The sequence below is a fragment of the Tursiops truncatus genome, chromosome 6 (genome assembly GCF_011762595.2).
Source record: "Tursiops truncatus isolate mTurTru1 chromosome 6, mTurTru1.mat.Y, whole genome shotgun sequence".
NCBI classification, from domain to species: Eukaryota; Metazoa; Chordata; class Mammalia; order Artiodactyla; family Delphinidae; genus Tursiops; species Tursiops truncatus.
In genome coordinates this window covers 46,556,766-46,573,273 of record NC_047039.1, presented here as the reverse complement: position 1 = coordinate 46,573,273, position 16,508 = coordinate 46,556,766, and the positions used below count along the sequence as shown (strand labels likewise).

Sequence of the window (16,508 nt, the reverse complement as noted above, 5' to 3'; positions counted from 1 at the left end):
AACTACTGAGCCTGCGCTCTACAGCCCGCGAGCCGCAACTACTAAGCCCACACGCCACAACTACTGAACCCCGTGCACCTAGAGCCCGTGCTCCACAACAAGAGAAGCCACCGCATGAGAAGCCCACGCACCACGACAAAGAGTAGCCCTTGCTCGCCGCAACTAGAGAAAAACCCGCACACAGCAACGAAGACCCAGCGCAGCCAAAAATAAATAAATTGATTAATTTTTAAAAAAAGAATTATTAATTTGTTCAGATGTGATAGTGATGTCTTAGTTCTGTTTTTTAAAAGTTCTTATTTTTTAGAGATTCATATTGAAATATCTATGAATGAATTAATATGACATCTAGGATTTTATTAAAAATTATACTGGGGGAAGGGTAGATGGCACAGTTGAGACAAGAATGGTCATCAGTTAATAATTGTTGAAGCTGAGTGATGAATGAATGGGAGGCTTGTGATACTATTCTGCATATTTTGTGTATATTTGAAATTCTCCATAATAAAAGATTACAAAAAGAAAAGAAAGAATTTAGTGTTTAGCCCACACAGGATCTAAGATTTTGAAACAAGGAGATGTTGTTTAAAAACAGCAGTATTAAATATATTTTGAAAATGACCCATAATACCATTTTAGCCAGTTGTTTTACATCCTGTTGCATATTTCCTTCCAGAATTTGTCTGTGTTATAGATAGCTATATAGAGAAGGGTCTGAGAAAGGAAAGAAACAGAAGACAGGTAAGCAGTGATTATCCAGGGAAAGATTATATAATAGAAAAGAAAGAAACTGGAAATGGCAGCTTAAAGTTGGTAGAGGAAGATCAGCTGACAAAGGAGACTCGCAGAGAATGGTTAGAGGGATCAGGGTAGGTATAACAGGGCCAAGGAATAGAATGGAAAAGCAAGTCAAAGATGACGGAAAGGTAAAATCCAATGCTTAGAAGATGTTTTCTACATAAGAATCTGGAAAGCACTGGTGACCTTTTCCCAGTGGTAGTTTTATTTTTTTTTTTCGGTACGTGGGCCTCCCACTGTTGCGGAGCACAGGCTCCGGACGCACAGGCCCAGCGGCCATGGCTCACGGGCCCAGCCGCTCTGCGGCATGTGGGATCTTCCCAGACCGGGGCAAGAACCCGTGTCCCCTGCATCGGCAGGTGGACTCTCAACCACTGCGCCACCAGGGAAGCCCTCCCAGTGGTAGTTTTAAGGATAGTTTCCAAGAGGAAAAGCCAGACCACAACGGGTTGAGAAGTAAGCTTTTAAGATGTCTGTCAGTGAAGGAAAGGAAGTGAAGGGATTATAGCCTGAAGAGCATCAGGGTTAATAGGAGAGTTGAAGGCAGCATGAGAGGCTGGCTGATTGGTATGAGGGATGTCTCAGTTTGCCTCAGAGGGATTCCTCTCTTGTAGAGAGACTAAGGGGAACACAGCACACAGAGGCAGATACTGAAGACACTGGAGCGTAGGAGAGAGCGGGAATCAAGTTATATCTGTTAAGAATACCAGCTTGTCCAGGTAAAGACTTCATTTATACTGGAGGTTTTTAAAGCTCTTTCCATGTTTTTATTATTAAACAATATTAAGATCTCTGATTTGCCAGATAGGTATATGTGTCATTTTCTGGTTTGTCTACTGATTTATTTTTCGCCTGAAATATACTAAGCCATGATTATTCTGGTTGGTATTTTCCCAAAGACAATCAAGGATGACCAGGGAACAAGTCTATCAAATTTTTCACCAATTAATCTCTGTAACATCCCCTGAGATTAACACCCTACCCTCACTGAGACATGGCATGAGGCTTTTCAGGGGGATTCTGCTGAAGATGTGAAGTGTAAGGTCCATTCAGTCAACAAGGGGACACAGAGTGAGATGCAGGGCCAAGAGGTCTTATGCCTAATGGGCATAAACCGCTCATTAGGAAGCAGTTTACCATGTTCAAGTGGAGGAGAGTTTGGGGAAGGGAGGACAGGACGTAAGAAGGATTATAAACTGTTCCAACTGGAAATGACAATGGCACATCAACTAGGGACCTGCCTCCTAGGGCCTTTTTGGGGAGCAATTAGAGCAGGGGCAGGGTTTTTGGGGGCAATGATCTTGGGCAGGTTATGAAACTTGGCCTCAGGTTCTGCTCTGCAAAATACAAGTTGTTAAAGGGAATTTCCGAAGTATTCCTGCTTTTAAAAATCCTATAATTTTCTAAATTGTGAAGTAAATGCTGCATTAAAAATAGATGTTCATGGTTTCCAAATTGGGTCTTAAATCTTTAAAAGAGTACACAGTAAGCTGTGGAAGGTTTTCCAAAGAGAAAAGAGAGACAACAGACCTATTAATATGATGAGGATAAAAAGATGGGCAACATGGGACACACCACCTCTTTTCTTCAAACCTTAGTGTTGGGGGAGGGATTTACGAGACTCACTGGTTTTATTACACAACCCAAGGAGGACTGTGCATGGCTTATCTTTAAAAGCAGGGAGGGGACTTGTTGCATGTCTCTGAAAGTGGCTGGACCATGAAGGCAGGCTTGGTAAGCAAGAATAAGGCATGACTGGGCGTCCCTGGTGGCGCAGTGGTTGAGAGTCCGCCTGCCGATGCAGGGGATGCGGGTTCATGCCCCGGTCTGGGAGGATCCCACATGCCACGGAGCGGCTGGGCCCGTGTGAGCCATGGCTACTGAGCCTGCGCGTCCGGATCCTGTGCTCCGCAACGGGAGAGGCCACAACAGTGAGAGGCCCGCGTACCGCAAAAAAAAAAAAAAAAAAAAAAGAATAAGGCATGACTCTCACCTAAGATTATTGGATAACCTAGCACTTTCCCATCACAAGATCAACAACAAGTCTGATGTTCGCCTTTAATTAAAACAATCCTGGAAAATAACGAGAAAGAGGAGGAAACTTGAAAGTAGAGTGAACACTTTATAATCCTGAAAATGTGTCAGGTCACCTCGAGCAGAATTTGTCACATACTAAACATTTTAAACCAGGGTGTACTTCCAGCAAGACTTTGCTTTGATTCCTAATACAATCTAAGGTTAGGCCGAGTGGAAAATGACATTTAAAAAACACGTGCTGGAGTAAAAATTACATTGTGGCCATGGATTATAAATCACTAAATTCCTAGACTGTAGCTTTGCCTCTTAATCTTTACAAGAACACCTACCAACATCGGATCTTCATAGAATACAATTCATAAATTACCAAGTAAAAAGGTTAAGTCTTTGTCTATGACATAATTAATATTTTTGTGTGAATTAATACCTGAGTGGCAGTTTGCATCAATGATCTCATCATTATTGTTAAAATCCACATTTTACAGTTAACCACTAGTAAGCTGATGCTGTCTCATCTTTTGATTCCAAGTGTATGCACTAGGGCCGTGCCTCCTGGACCACCTCTCCTGGGCCCAGGAAGAGAAAATAATTTATTAGCCAGGGATGGCTATGTTCCAGGACAAGGGAGCCCTATGTTCCTTCTTTATATCCTCCATGAGTACAACCTTAAGATAATGCAATATAGTAGATGGGAGCTCTCACAGTCACACTGGCCGTGTCCTAGCCTCTGGTATAAGGCGTATGAAAAAATGTAGTAAGTCAATAAACTGGTAAATAAGTGCCCCTGGATAGGCTCTAAGGTACCACCACCTCTCAAAACTTTCTGCAATTCTGCTGCTTAGAAAATTATATAAAGCATGAGTTGATCAGGACTGTGGAAATCAAAGCCAGGTCTCCCTGCACCCATTTATTCATAGCCAAGAACCCAAGTACTGTGGCTACTACATCTTATTTCTTATTCTCCCCCTTTTACTGAACTATGGTAACGTTATCAGAGGACCAGAGGTAGGCAGAAGGTCGGAGAGTTAATGCTGCTAATTCGATTCTTTTCTTGAAGAGGTTTAATCAGTCCCACAGTGGTTATAATTTGATGCGATTTCTCTCTCAACAAGGTCTAATCCATGGTACTGTACGAAAAAGCATGGGCTTTGGCATGGGTCGGACCCGGATTCAAATTCTAGCTCTGCTGCTTTCACATCTGTAAGATGAGGAAAAAAGCTATCTCACACAATGTATGGATGAAATAAGAGGTTACAGAGTGAAAGTGTCCAGGACACACCTCACATGAAGTACAGTTCAATAAGGTTTCCTTCATTCCTGACAAGGAATTCCAAACTGGAATTTATCCAGTTTGATAAATTAACTTGCAGGGATTCGTGTATAGGAGTTCTCTTCATTTTCAGTAAGGACAACACAGACTTGTCTACATTTGTCATCAGTTGTGGTTTTTTTTCTCAAGTTGTTTCCCCCTAACAGGAATGCCTTCTCCTACACACCTACCTCTCATCTCCACTAATTCATTCTTCCCTTCCTTCAAAGCTGAGCCTAAATTCTAATTTTGTACCATCTGTACTACCTAATACAGGGTTTATATATAGGAGTACATAAACATTTTCAAATGTTATTAAACAAGACTAAAGTAATTAAAGAATATTAAAAACAATTAAACATGTTTAGAAGGAAATGTTTGTACTTACTCAAAGTGACATGACAGTTTTATCGTATTTAAAGCAAAAATAGAAGGGTCAGAAAATAAAGCAAGGGTCAACAAGTTAGTTGTCCAAAAAACAGTACTGTGATTCTAAACACCGAGGTCCCAAACCAGGGCACTCTGGTAATTACCTTATTTATTTACTTAAGTAACATCTGAGGACCCCATAAATACATTTTCTTCCCATGACCAAGTAAGGCAAGGAAATTTTCTTCTCTCTGTGTCACCGACTCTGAAAATTTCTCCCTATCCCAGTCCCCACACATCCCCATCCCCTATGTCTTCAGAATTCAAAGGCAAAAGTCTGCTTATCTCCACACACTTTAGTAAATGCTTTTCCATTTTTTTTCGCCTAGTGGAGGGATCTTTGACTTTATCTGGGGACATCTCACTGTGCAGTCACCTCTAGTGACCTAAAGAAGCCTCTTAGGGGTAATTTTTCTTTGTGGACCTTGACACTGCCTTGAAAGTTTACAGTCATCAATTGTTACCCACTGAGAACAATTTCTCAAACTTGGTTAAATAATTACATAGACACCAAAAGAAAACCACCCTCTACTGATCCATTGCATTATCTTATCTCCTAATTCAAAGAAAGCACACCCGTTATTTTGAATACCTTAGAGACATTATAAAATGAAATTACAAAATGGAACTGGAAGAGTCAATAAGAAGGAATCTTCAAACTGGAGGACAGCATTTGTTATTTGGTGGCACCTTCTGGGAAAGCTTGATATTACAGCTCAGCTCTGTTAAACATAAATTCTCACACAAAAGCAAGTGGGGAAAATTCTGAGAGCAGGGAGATAGTGCTGATGATACACTCTAATAATGCTAAAATTCAGAACTATGAGGGTCTGTTTTATTTTAAGCAAATATATATAAGAAGAAGATATATAAGAAGTGAGAGGTTCCTGGATGTTTCATAGCATGTCCCTCAGTTCTGAACACGTATGCCAAATCCACCTGAGGACAACCTGTCACCTCCTGAAGGCTGCTGTTAGAGCCCAAACCAATAGACATGTCAAAGAAACAGAATTCAAAAATGGAACAAGAAATACGATATCAAAGGCTTTCATCAAAACAAAACAAAACAAAAAAGGGACTTCCCTGGCAGTCCAGTGGTTAATAAGACTCCACGCTTCCACTGCAGGGGACACGGGTTCGACCCCTGGTCATGGAACTAAGATCCCACATGCTGCTCAGTGTGGCCAAAAAACAAACAAATAAGGCTTTCATAGCAGTGATGCCAATTTCATGAAGCACATCTCTGCAATTATAATATTGGCAATTCCTGGGAAAATAAGATTTGCTTCACCTCCAAGTTTCTTAACCTTTGAGCCTCAGTTTCCTCATCTATAAAATGGGGCTAATAAGAGTCTCTTTCACAGATTGTTTTAAGAGTTAAATGAGTTAAAACAAATGAAGTACGTAGAAGGGTGACTAGCACATAGAAAGCACCGAAGGAAAGTTTAGCTACAAATATCAGGCATCCCAATGACATGGTAAAGCGAGTCGTGCAAAGACCATGTTGAGTCACATCTTTGACTCTGTGTCTAAAGATGACAGATAGGACACTTACATAAAGAGCATGGGCCTCAGAGTAAGAAACAAGAATGCACTGAATAGGCAATGCAGCTTCCTTGAAGGAGGCTGGTGGAATTTACTGGGAGAGAGATAAAATTCAATACAAGCAAGTGAAAACGCCGAGTGTTGGCAATTACTGATGACAACCCACTCTTCAATGATAGGGCCCCCTGTCTGTTCACGACCCTCAGCTACCTAAGGGCTTCTAAGGAATTATTTAACTTAAAAACTGAAAAACCATTTGGGCTTAGTGTGGCACCCAAACAAGGAAGAGAAAGAGCCTCTAACGTAGTTTTTTAAAAAAAAATCTCCCTTTTAATTGCTTCATATCTTTTTTGGAACAAGTGAGGAATGTGGCTGAATAAATGATCAGTTGATTGACTAGGCTGCACCCTCCTCCATCTGATCACATCTAGCACAGACAACACACAACCAAGCATTAGGAACAGGTCAGGTGACATATCTCCATGTAGCCAACAAAGGTAACTTTCTGCCAATTATATTAATGAATGTTGTCCCACACTGGGCTGCATCTACCAGAGGAGAATTGCACCCCTTCAGGTATGTTTACTTCCAGTTATAAAATGCAGAGAACAGGAGTCCAGAACGAGAGCCCCCAACCCCCTGCCCCCAGCCAGAGGGTCAGGGCAGCCCTTTAATGAAGGGCCTCTCTAGCTGCTCACTCACCATCCTTACAGACTTTAGAGCTCTTGCATGTGCTGGAATTACAAGTCATTAAAAAACCACTTTGAAAGCACAATAAGGACCTTCTTCTCTGACTGGGACAGCCTTCCATCACATAAAAACATAAGGACAGTGCTTCAACAGCAGGACATTTACTGCCAGCTCCAGACAGTGTAAGCACAGCAAGGCACAGGGTGGGGCTGGAGGAAATGAGGCACCACCAAAGGAGGAAAGTTTCTTTTTCCTTTTCCTTACTTTTTTTTCTTTTCCAAAGAAACTTCTGCTAAGGTGGTTTGCAGTCTTTACCCTGTATCTGAACCACCACCCACCCTTGGGAAAACCCACTCCATTAGATAAGAGTTCATCTTTCTCTCTCAAGATTTTACCCAGGAAAACAGTTTGGTAAGCCAAACTGTCAAGACACGATTACAATTTCATTTCTCACACTTCAGGTTGAAGTGGGTAACATTTTACCAAATGTAGTCTGACCATTTACAAGGAAAGATAATTAAAACTTTTAACTTCTGCACTTTTAAATTACAATTAAATCTCTATAAAGCAAGGTGAAAAAAAAGTGAAGGCAACGATAAGGAAATTACTACCATAACCAAATCTGATCATACATGGTTATTTCAATTTTCTTTTACTGTTTTTCCCCCTTCTCTGCTATGAATACTAAACTTCCTCGTATCACAAAACAAGATCAACTCAATAAACTTCTTAGAAGCAGAGTTACATGAAAAACAAAAACTAGGGAATTACAGGAAGGGTAAAGGATGTTTGCTTTTTTATTCTCGATTAAAGTTTAAACAGGTTAATGCAAAACACAATTACAAACTTTTAGTTGACCCAGATACACTCAAGAGCCTCACCCTTTCTAGCTGCTAGTTAGCGCCAGTGACTAGTAAGAACAGTCACATGCCATAAGTGACCATTATGGCCACAAAAAGATGAATTCCTCAACCAAGAACAGCTTTACCTAAGTTCTTGAATGCAAAATATTCTTAATGCTAACATTTACATACATAACAAAAACAGGTCCTTATACTGTTTTCAGTCTTTGCTAAACACTCAACCACTATAAAAGTCCTTCCGCCTCCCTCCCCACCCTCCCTGCTGCCTCCTCCCGAATTCTTCTGTAAAGGAAAATTACTGATGGACTTTCATGTGACAATATTAGAGTTCTTTATAAAATGAGAAACATCTCAGGAATTTCAAATCCTATTTAAAAATTACTCTTTCAGTCATATTAATATTAATACAAAGATAAAAGAAGACATCCTAAGAAATGATTTAATAGTAACAGCAATAAAAAAAAAAATCTACCAAGTGCCTACTAATGCAGTACTAGGTAAGTCCTTGCCCTTTTTCTCATTTAATTAAAAAGCTAAAAAATCCTGGGAAACTTTGGCTTAACTACTGATTTAAACTGAGATGCTGGGACTTCCCTGGTGGCACAATAGTTAAGAATCCACCTGCCAATGCAGGGGACACGGGTTTGATCCCTGGTCTGGGAAGATCCCACATGCCGTGGAGCAACTAAGCCCGTGCGCCACAACTACTGAGCCTATGCTCTAGAACCCACAAGCCACAACTACTGGAGCCCATGCTCCACAACAAGAGAAGCCACCGCAATGAGAAGCCTGTGCACCGCAACAAAGAGTAGCCCCCGCTTGCCGCAACTAGAGAAAAGCTTACACATAGCAACGAAGACCCAACACAGCCAAAACTGAATAAATAAGTACTTTTTTTAAAAGTTAAAAATCGATAGATAAATGAATAAAACTGAGATGCTCTGTCCTGTATTTTTCCATGTTACATATGCACATCAATATCAAGGCCATATACCTCCTCAAGACAAATTTCAGAGGAATGTGACATATATTCCAAGTACTTTTTCTCTTTTAAAACATTTAACCCACTCTTGAAAAAGGACACTAGAATTCTGCTGTATTGTTTTTTTTTTGCGGTACGCAGGCCTCTCACCGCTGTGGCCTCCCCCGTTGCAGAGCACAGGCTCCAGACGCGCAGGCTCAGCGGCCATGGCTCACGGGCCCAGCCGCTCTGCGGCATGTGGGATCTTCCTGGACCGGGGCATGAACCTGTGTCCCCTGCTTCGGCAGGCGGACTCTCAACCACTGCGCCACCAGGGAAGCCCTCTGCTGTATTTTTGAATATCAAAAAATTTCTTTCAGGGACTTCCCTGGTGGTCCAGTGGTAAAGAATCCACCTTACAATGCAGGGGACACAGGTTCGATCCCTGGTCAGGGAACTAAGATCCCACATGCCACTGAGCAACTAAGCCCAAGCATCACACCTATTGAGCTCACACGCCTCAACTAGAGCCTGTGTGTGCTGCAAACTACAGAGCCCATGTGCTCTGGACTCCGTGTGCCACAACTACAGAGCCCATGTGCCCTGGAGCCTGTGTGCCACAACTAGAGAGAGAAAACCTCCACACCACAACTAGAGAGAAGCCCAAGTGCTGCAACGAAGAGACTGAGCGCCATAAGGAAAGATCCTGCACGCCTCAATGAAGATCCTGTGTGCTGCAACTAAGAGCTGATGCAGCCAAAAATAAATATAAATAAATAAGTAAATAATAAGTAAATCTTTAAAAAAAAATACTCTTTCAAAGCTATATGTTATAAAGACTGCCAGAAGCCAAATCATGTAACAAATGGCTCATAACATTTTTTGTTTTAATTTATTTTTGTCTGCGTTGGGTCTTTGTTGCTGCCCGCGCGCTTTCTCTGGTGTGGTGAGCAGGGGCTACTCTTCCTTGAGGTGAGTGGGCTTCTCATCACGGTGGCTTCTCTTGTTGTGAAGTATGGGCCCTAGACCCCACGGGCTTCAGTAGTTGTGGCGCACGGGCTCAGCAGTTGTGGCTCGCAGGCTCTAGAGCACAGGCTCAGTAGTTGTGGTGCACAGGCTTAGTTGCTCTGCGTAATGTGGGATCTTCCCGGACCAGGGCTCGAACCCGTGTCCCCCGCATTGGAAGGCGGGTTCTTAACCACTGCGCCACCAGGGAAGTCCCTCATAACATTTTTGATTAGTATGTTAAGTGATTTACCCGGATTGACTATTTTCACAATAATCCTGCACAGTAAAGGCTATTATGATCTCTATTTCACAAAAAAAGAAACTAAGAAATACAGAAGGTCAAATCGTTTAACTAAGATCAATGGTGGAGGGGGGATTCAAAACACAGTCTGTCTGACACCAGAGTGCATACTCCTAATTATTTGATTACTTTACTACCTACCTACCTACATACTCATCAACAAATAAGTGATTCCTCAAAAATCATGCAGGCGTATAAACCACGGATGCACCACTTTTTTTTTCTCTACTCACATACAACGTATGTAAAAATCATAACTGAGAAGAACGATACGAATCAACGATCTAAGCCTCCCAATCCATCTTAGTAGCACTGATTTTTATTTTTATACAAAACCTGAATCTAACTTAATTATGGAAAAGCTTCTTTAAAAAGTTCTTCCTTTTAATTGTAACTAACCTGTACCAAGGCAAGATATTTTCTTTACAGACATATCAGGTGAATAACCTTTTTTCCCTGGTCCTTCCCAATTCTTCACACTCGTTCAATTTCTTTTTGTGTCCTTTTTCTGTTTCCAAAGTCCATGATCTCTGCCTGCTACGTCTAAAATTACCCTCTACCCCGCCCTCCACAAAAGAACATAAATCTGGCTCATATTCAAATAATGAAGCTGTAAAGGTCCTTCGACAGATCAGGTCATCTGATCCTATTTACTCAGATGCAGACACACTCACCACCAGGACAATGTGAATGGTGCCCCCTGAAGGTGGGCCTGTCCCAAGCTATCCAATCAGTTCCTCGCCAAGGGAGACTACGGGGTGCTTAGTTCTCTCCATTACAATTGCTTCCTGCTCCTTCGGTCTTAACCACAGGAGGGACACCAAGTAGGAGAAAGGCCAAACACAGGCTACCTTTACCACTGGAGAAAGGGAATTTCAGCCCTCCTCTATCCTCCTTCGTTCACAGAAAGTCTTTTGGGCGCTAGATTACTTGGAAACACTTCTGTCAATTCTCTTCTGTTCTACCACCTATATTTAGAAGATTAAACCAAAGCAGCAACAATAAAAGCATTACTACCAGAAAACTAATAAGGAAAGTACAGTTGTTGGGTTTTATACCCAAATAATACCCAAAAGTCTTTAGAGGCTTTCACATTACAAAAACTCCTGTTATGGTCACTGGATAGGTGGCTCTGACACGTCATGAACCATCTTGAAAATTTGCTACCTACTGTATGGAATTACAATTCTCACTCTTCATTCCAGAAGATCTTGCAAGGTATTGCTTTGGATAAACCTATCAAGTTGAACATGATGTTTAGGAAAAGTCATACCTTATAAATCATATATAAAAGGGAGGGAGCAAGAGGCAAACAAAAATAAGAATACACAGAATTAGCTAAAGAGGAAGATCACCTGTGATAATTTCCTGTAGAAAGCGCATTCAATAGTGCTTTATGAATGCTATTTGATCTTCTCACAAATCAGCAAACATTCAAGAAAGGTGTCTTTCAAAATTTTGATGATGACCTACCATAAGAAATACACACAGCTTCTGAAATAAAATTTTCACAAACCATTACTTACCCATACTAGTTACAATGTATTCTGATTTTCTTTTTTAATCCTGGTGATGACATGCTAAATTGATTTCATGGCTCACTAGTAAATCACAAACCACAATTTGAAAACCTCTGTTCTAGAAAAACTGCAACACGACAGAATATGGAGAGACAAAATTGCTAAACTTGACAATCTTGATAGACTAGTCACACCCCAATAGCATCAATGAACATTTCAGAGTGATGTGAAATAAAAAGTCAAACATACAAACAACGTTCCAAGGAACATCTACATTAAGAGCAAGTTGTGAATTAAGAGGAGGGGTACAAAGCAAAGAAGGAAAAATAAATGCTTGAGATATTAGGACAAACCCATTAGGCTTTTGTCTCCATTTCACAAACTATCACTCTAAGGCCTTTACCAAACACTGGAACGAATTACTCCATCTCCAGTATTTTATATGCTACTCTGCCTCTAATCTGATTTAAAATTTTGAGATTAGCTATAGAGAGTAGAGGGGGGGAAGGAGGTGGTCTCTGGATGACTAGGGATCGGTACTGATGCCATGTCCTAATCCTGGCTGCCTTTCTACCCAGAATGCAAATGGAGAAGAGAGAATCTGCTAAGCCCACCTAGCCCTTGCCAGCATTTGAATTAGGAACTTTTGTGGAGCCTCGCTATGGGAAAGAAAGAGAAGTATTCTAAAATGGCCAGCAATTTTTAGCCAGACATCTTCCTTGACCGTTGTCTAGAAATACTGACAACTGAAATTAAAGAGATTACCGGGACCGATCATGACTGATAATTAACAGTAGAAGGCCAAAGCTAGAGAAAAAAGGGAAGTGAGGAGGAGATAACTTCATGGTAAATAATGTTCATTCTCCAGAAATAGAATGGAATACTTGAATTACTAACAGTTCTGTCACTAGAAGTGTAGGGTTTCTTACATTGGTAGGAGGTTAGAATAGGTAACCTGAAATTCCCTTCCAACTCTGAGAAATAGTAATTATAAGTTTAAATCTCAGGATTTCCCTGGTGGCACAGTGGTTAAGAATCCGCCTGTCAATGCAGGGGACACGGGTTTGAGCCCAGATCCAGGAAGATCCCACATGCCGCAGAGCAACTAAGCCCGTGCGCCACAACTACTGAGCCTGAGCTCTAGAGCCCGCGTGCCACAACTACTGAAGCCCATGCGCCTAGAGCCCGTGCTCCACAACAAGAGAAGCCACCACAATGAGAAGCCCGCGCACCGCAACGAAGAGTATCCCCCCCTTGCCGCAACTATAGAAAGCCCGTGCACGGCAACGAAGACCCAATGCAGGCCAAAAAAAAAAGTTTAAATCTCAACATCAAATAATATTTTGGGGGATTATCAGATGGCTAAATGTTCTTTTAGGAACCCACAAAAGATAATCCTACCCATTAGCAAACCTTGTACTGAAGATATATACCCTGCCCCTTCCAAATCAGTGGCTATACAATGGGGGAAAAAATTAAATATTTCATTTCCAAAATACCACTACCTGGTTTCATGACACATATAAACACCAAAATGTATCAAATCACACATTTTAAATATACAGTATATTGTTATATCAATTTTGCCTTGATAAAAGTATTGAAAAATACTATCACCAGTTTTCAATCTATGTAAACAAATTACTTCATTACACTGATCAAAAAGATCAACATTGTAGCTACACCCTAATACTTCCTGTTTCTTTTAAAAGTTGATTTTCTGGTGTATTCTACTTTCATTGCATTCTTCTCACTTTCCTGGAAAGCACAGTAACTAAGCTCTGATAAGCATCTAGATTTTTCTGCTGCTATTCAAATGACCCATTATTATACTCTGGAACATATCTTTCCTTTAACAACTTAAATCATAGCCTACAAGTCTGCAGATTCCTTAATGATTTCATTTCCTTCTTTCCATTAGTTAAGGAAATTCATTTCTAGGCCATTTCTGCTTCCATGCTACCATCTTCTGGTGCAACTCTCATTCTCCTTCCTCTGTCTTTATGCTGAAGCTATCGGAAATAAAATTGGAAAACTAATAAGGGAAAGGAGGAAAACCAGCCAGGCTACTCACATCAGATTTAGAGGACATATTCTCCTCCACGTCGGAATCATTGGGATCCACAATATCATCAAATGGCGGTAAAGTTGATTTCTTCTTCTCTGACGTCTCACTTTCAATTTTGACCTTTCCCATCTTGCCATGAGATTTATCTTTTATCTGTTTTTTATCAGCAGAACAAGTGAGTATCAGCGGTGGCGCGTTAGAAAAACTTTTAAATAAAGCCTCTGAGCTACTCTTTTTCCTTTTTTTGGCTGAGAGTTCTTCGGAATCTGCAATGGGGGGTCTTTTACTAGGAGCCTTCTTATCTTGCTGTCCACTGGTGATCGTGAGTAAGTTACTATCTGGTTTTGGCTCTTTCGACATGGGTTTCGGTTCCTTGAAGGCCATCTTAGGAACGATTTTTTCTTCTTTCAGTGGTTTATTTTCTTTGGGTTTCTTAGAGGATTCTTTGGAAGATTTGTTGTGATCCCTGGAAGGTTCTTTGAAGGCACTTTTATGTTCTCTGGAGTCTTTAGAAGGTTTTTCCTTGTGCTCCTTCGTTAATTTGTGAGGCTTGGAAAAACTGCTGCTGCTGCTACTGCTGCTACTGCTGCTGCTGCTGCTGCTGCTGCTACTGCTGCTGCTGCTGCTGCTGCTGCTACTGCTGCTGCTGCTGCTGCTACAACTGCTGCTGCTGCTGCTGCCGCTGGGATGGATACTCCTGTTGGGGTCCTGCGGAAAGGCAGGGAGAAAAGCAAACTCTCAAAACGGAACATCCATGAAGACTAAGAGCCAGTCTCCTTGTACTACAGCTCCTCAAAAGGATCCTCCGTTGACTGCTCCTAAATGCATCGGAATAGAACCCGACAACCTCAATAGAACGGGTGGGAGCAGGGTGTGCGAGCAACAGTGCGTGTGGGCTACCGTGATGGAGGAATTGAATGAGGCAAGCTGTTCTCTTAATCATGACAAGCATGGAGTTCTAACCATTTCAAGTCAACAAATGTTCACTACACACTTGTCCCAGGAGAGACAAAGCTGGATAACACATGGCTCCTACTCTCAGTAACTATGACACATCTATGATTCATGGTTATTGTAGGAGCCACCTATCACAACGAAAGGAACAGAGGAAATTAATTCTGTTGGGAGAGGCAGAGAAGAATAATTCAGAGATTTATGGAGAATTAACACCTCAACGAGGTCCTCAAGAGAAGCAGGTGATTACTAGAAAGGCAAGAATGAAAAGGTACTAGCTCATTCTAGTCCCATGGAGACCAGGGACTAGAATGAACTAAAACAATGAGGGATCAAAGCACAGCTTATATTTAGGGAGCAGCATCCAACGACAGCAAGGATTGAGAAGGAGGTAGAAAAACAGGCCAGAGTCACGTAGTGAGGCCAGATAATATTAAATTTTAAATGACTTTTTAATATAAAGAATCACAGACTGAAAAAAGAAATAAAATAATTCTCAATTTTAGATAAAAAGCAGTTTTTTTTTCTGACCAAACTTCAGTTAAGGAACACATCTCCCATCCACTAGCAACAACAACAATGACAACAACAAAAGGGAAGAAAAAAGAAAAGAGAAGTCTAAAAGAACAAAGATTTCACCTAATGGTCATCAAATGGACTGAAAAGTCTTTGGCAATCATGTTGTGTAATCATGATGAAAGAGTTAATCACTGCCTATTTCATTTTAAATGTGTTCAGTTTTTTCACTCATATAAACACCTCAGAATATATAACCTATAAATAAGCTTTCTATCTAGGAACACAATCTAAGTCCATACTTACCATGTTTCTGAACCTCAGTCATTCACATAGTAAGAATAAGAAATGGAAGTAGATCCTGGACATGCAAAAATCCACACCAATACTAAAAGAAGAGCTCTTTCTTGTTTACTTCCACCTCCTAATGGAACCAAAGACAATTAAATGTCCAGATTTTCAACTAGAATTTACATCTTCAGGCCTGTTATGTTGCACCTCTAACTTACCCACTTAAGTCCAATGATATGTAAACCAATACTGTATTCCTTAAATATCTAGCAGGACACAGGAAAGACAGTAGGCAAGGGCCATGCTTTTCATGAAAATGAACAATCTACTAACTGGGGCTATGCAAAAAAACAAAAACAAATATATATAGATTAACATCATAAAGCCATACCCAAAATGAAAAATTATTGTTCTATGTTAGTGGGAATACGTATTTTTTTATTACAAAAATTTTTGTCTTATTTGCTCCAAAATGACATATACCAATTATTCCATTTATTTTTCCCAAGTGAGCATTTGGTTTCAAAATTCTAAAATGGATAAAGTTACTAAGACATGTTTTTGTCCATTAAACTAGATAATTCCTTACAAAACACCTTAATCTGAGATTTAAAAGCAGAATGCTAAAGAGAGTACATATTCATATTACTGAAAGGACATTATTTTATAAATTCTATTATAAGACATTTCCTGGCATGTTAAGCAATACTATGAATAATTTAAAAAAGTATTATGGACAAACTAAATTAAGAGAGAACAGTTTGAAATCTAATATACTTGAGTTTTTTTTTTAAATTGGTTTGTTGACCCACTGAATTTTGTCAATTTGCAAACGGTATTCTAATTATGGCTCTAGAACACCCAAGCACTGCTGTTTAATATTCAACCTTCATGGAGTATTATACACATTTTTATAAATACACAAATTTAAGCTACCAACATATTTTCTAGCATTAAGCGTTTAAAAATATAACATTTCAGCACACACACAAAAAATGACTTCTATACAGGTCCTTCCATGATTTATTTTTAAAATCCTTTTGTAGGACAAACTGAATTCTTAAGGCAAAGTACATAGTGGTATACGACACAGATTCTTGTGTCATAGAAAGTTCAAGTTCTCATCTTAATTACATACATATGATGTTAAGTACAAAACTCAAGAAATTTTATAACTTTACTCCCCATGTTGGTCTAGGTATTAAATGCCTACTGTCA

General features: G+C 40.3%; 1 protein-coding gene across 3 annotated transcripts in view; it reads right to left on the bottom strand.

Moving 5' to 3' along the window:
- MLLT3 (MLLT3 super elongation complex subunit) overlaps nt 1–16,508 on the bottom strand; it is a 265,836-nt gene that overhangs the window by 62,745 nt on the left and 186,583 nt on the right. For all 3 annotated transcript variants that reach the window (XM_073806090.1, XM_033858051.2, XM_073806091.1), the window contains exon 5: nt 13,536–14,237. In XM_073806090.1, the coding sequence (XP_073662191.1) occupies nt 13,536–14,237 (702 nt within the window). The remainder of the gene's footprint in view (nt 1–13,535; nt 14,238–16,508) is intronic.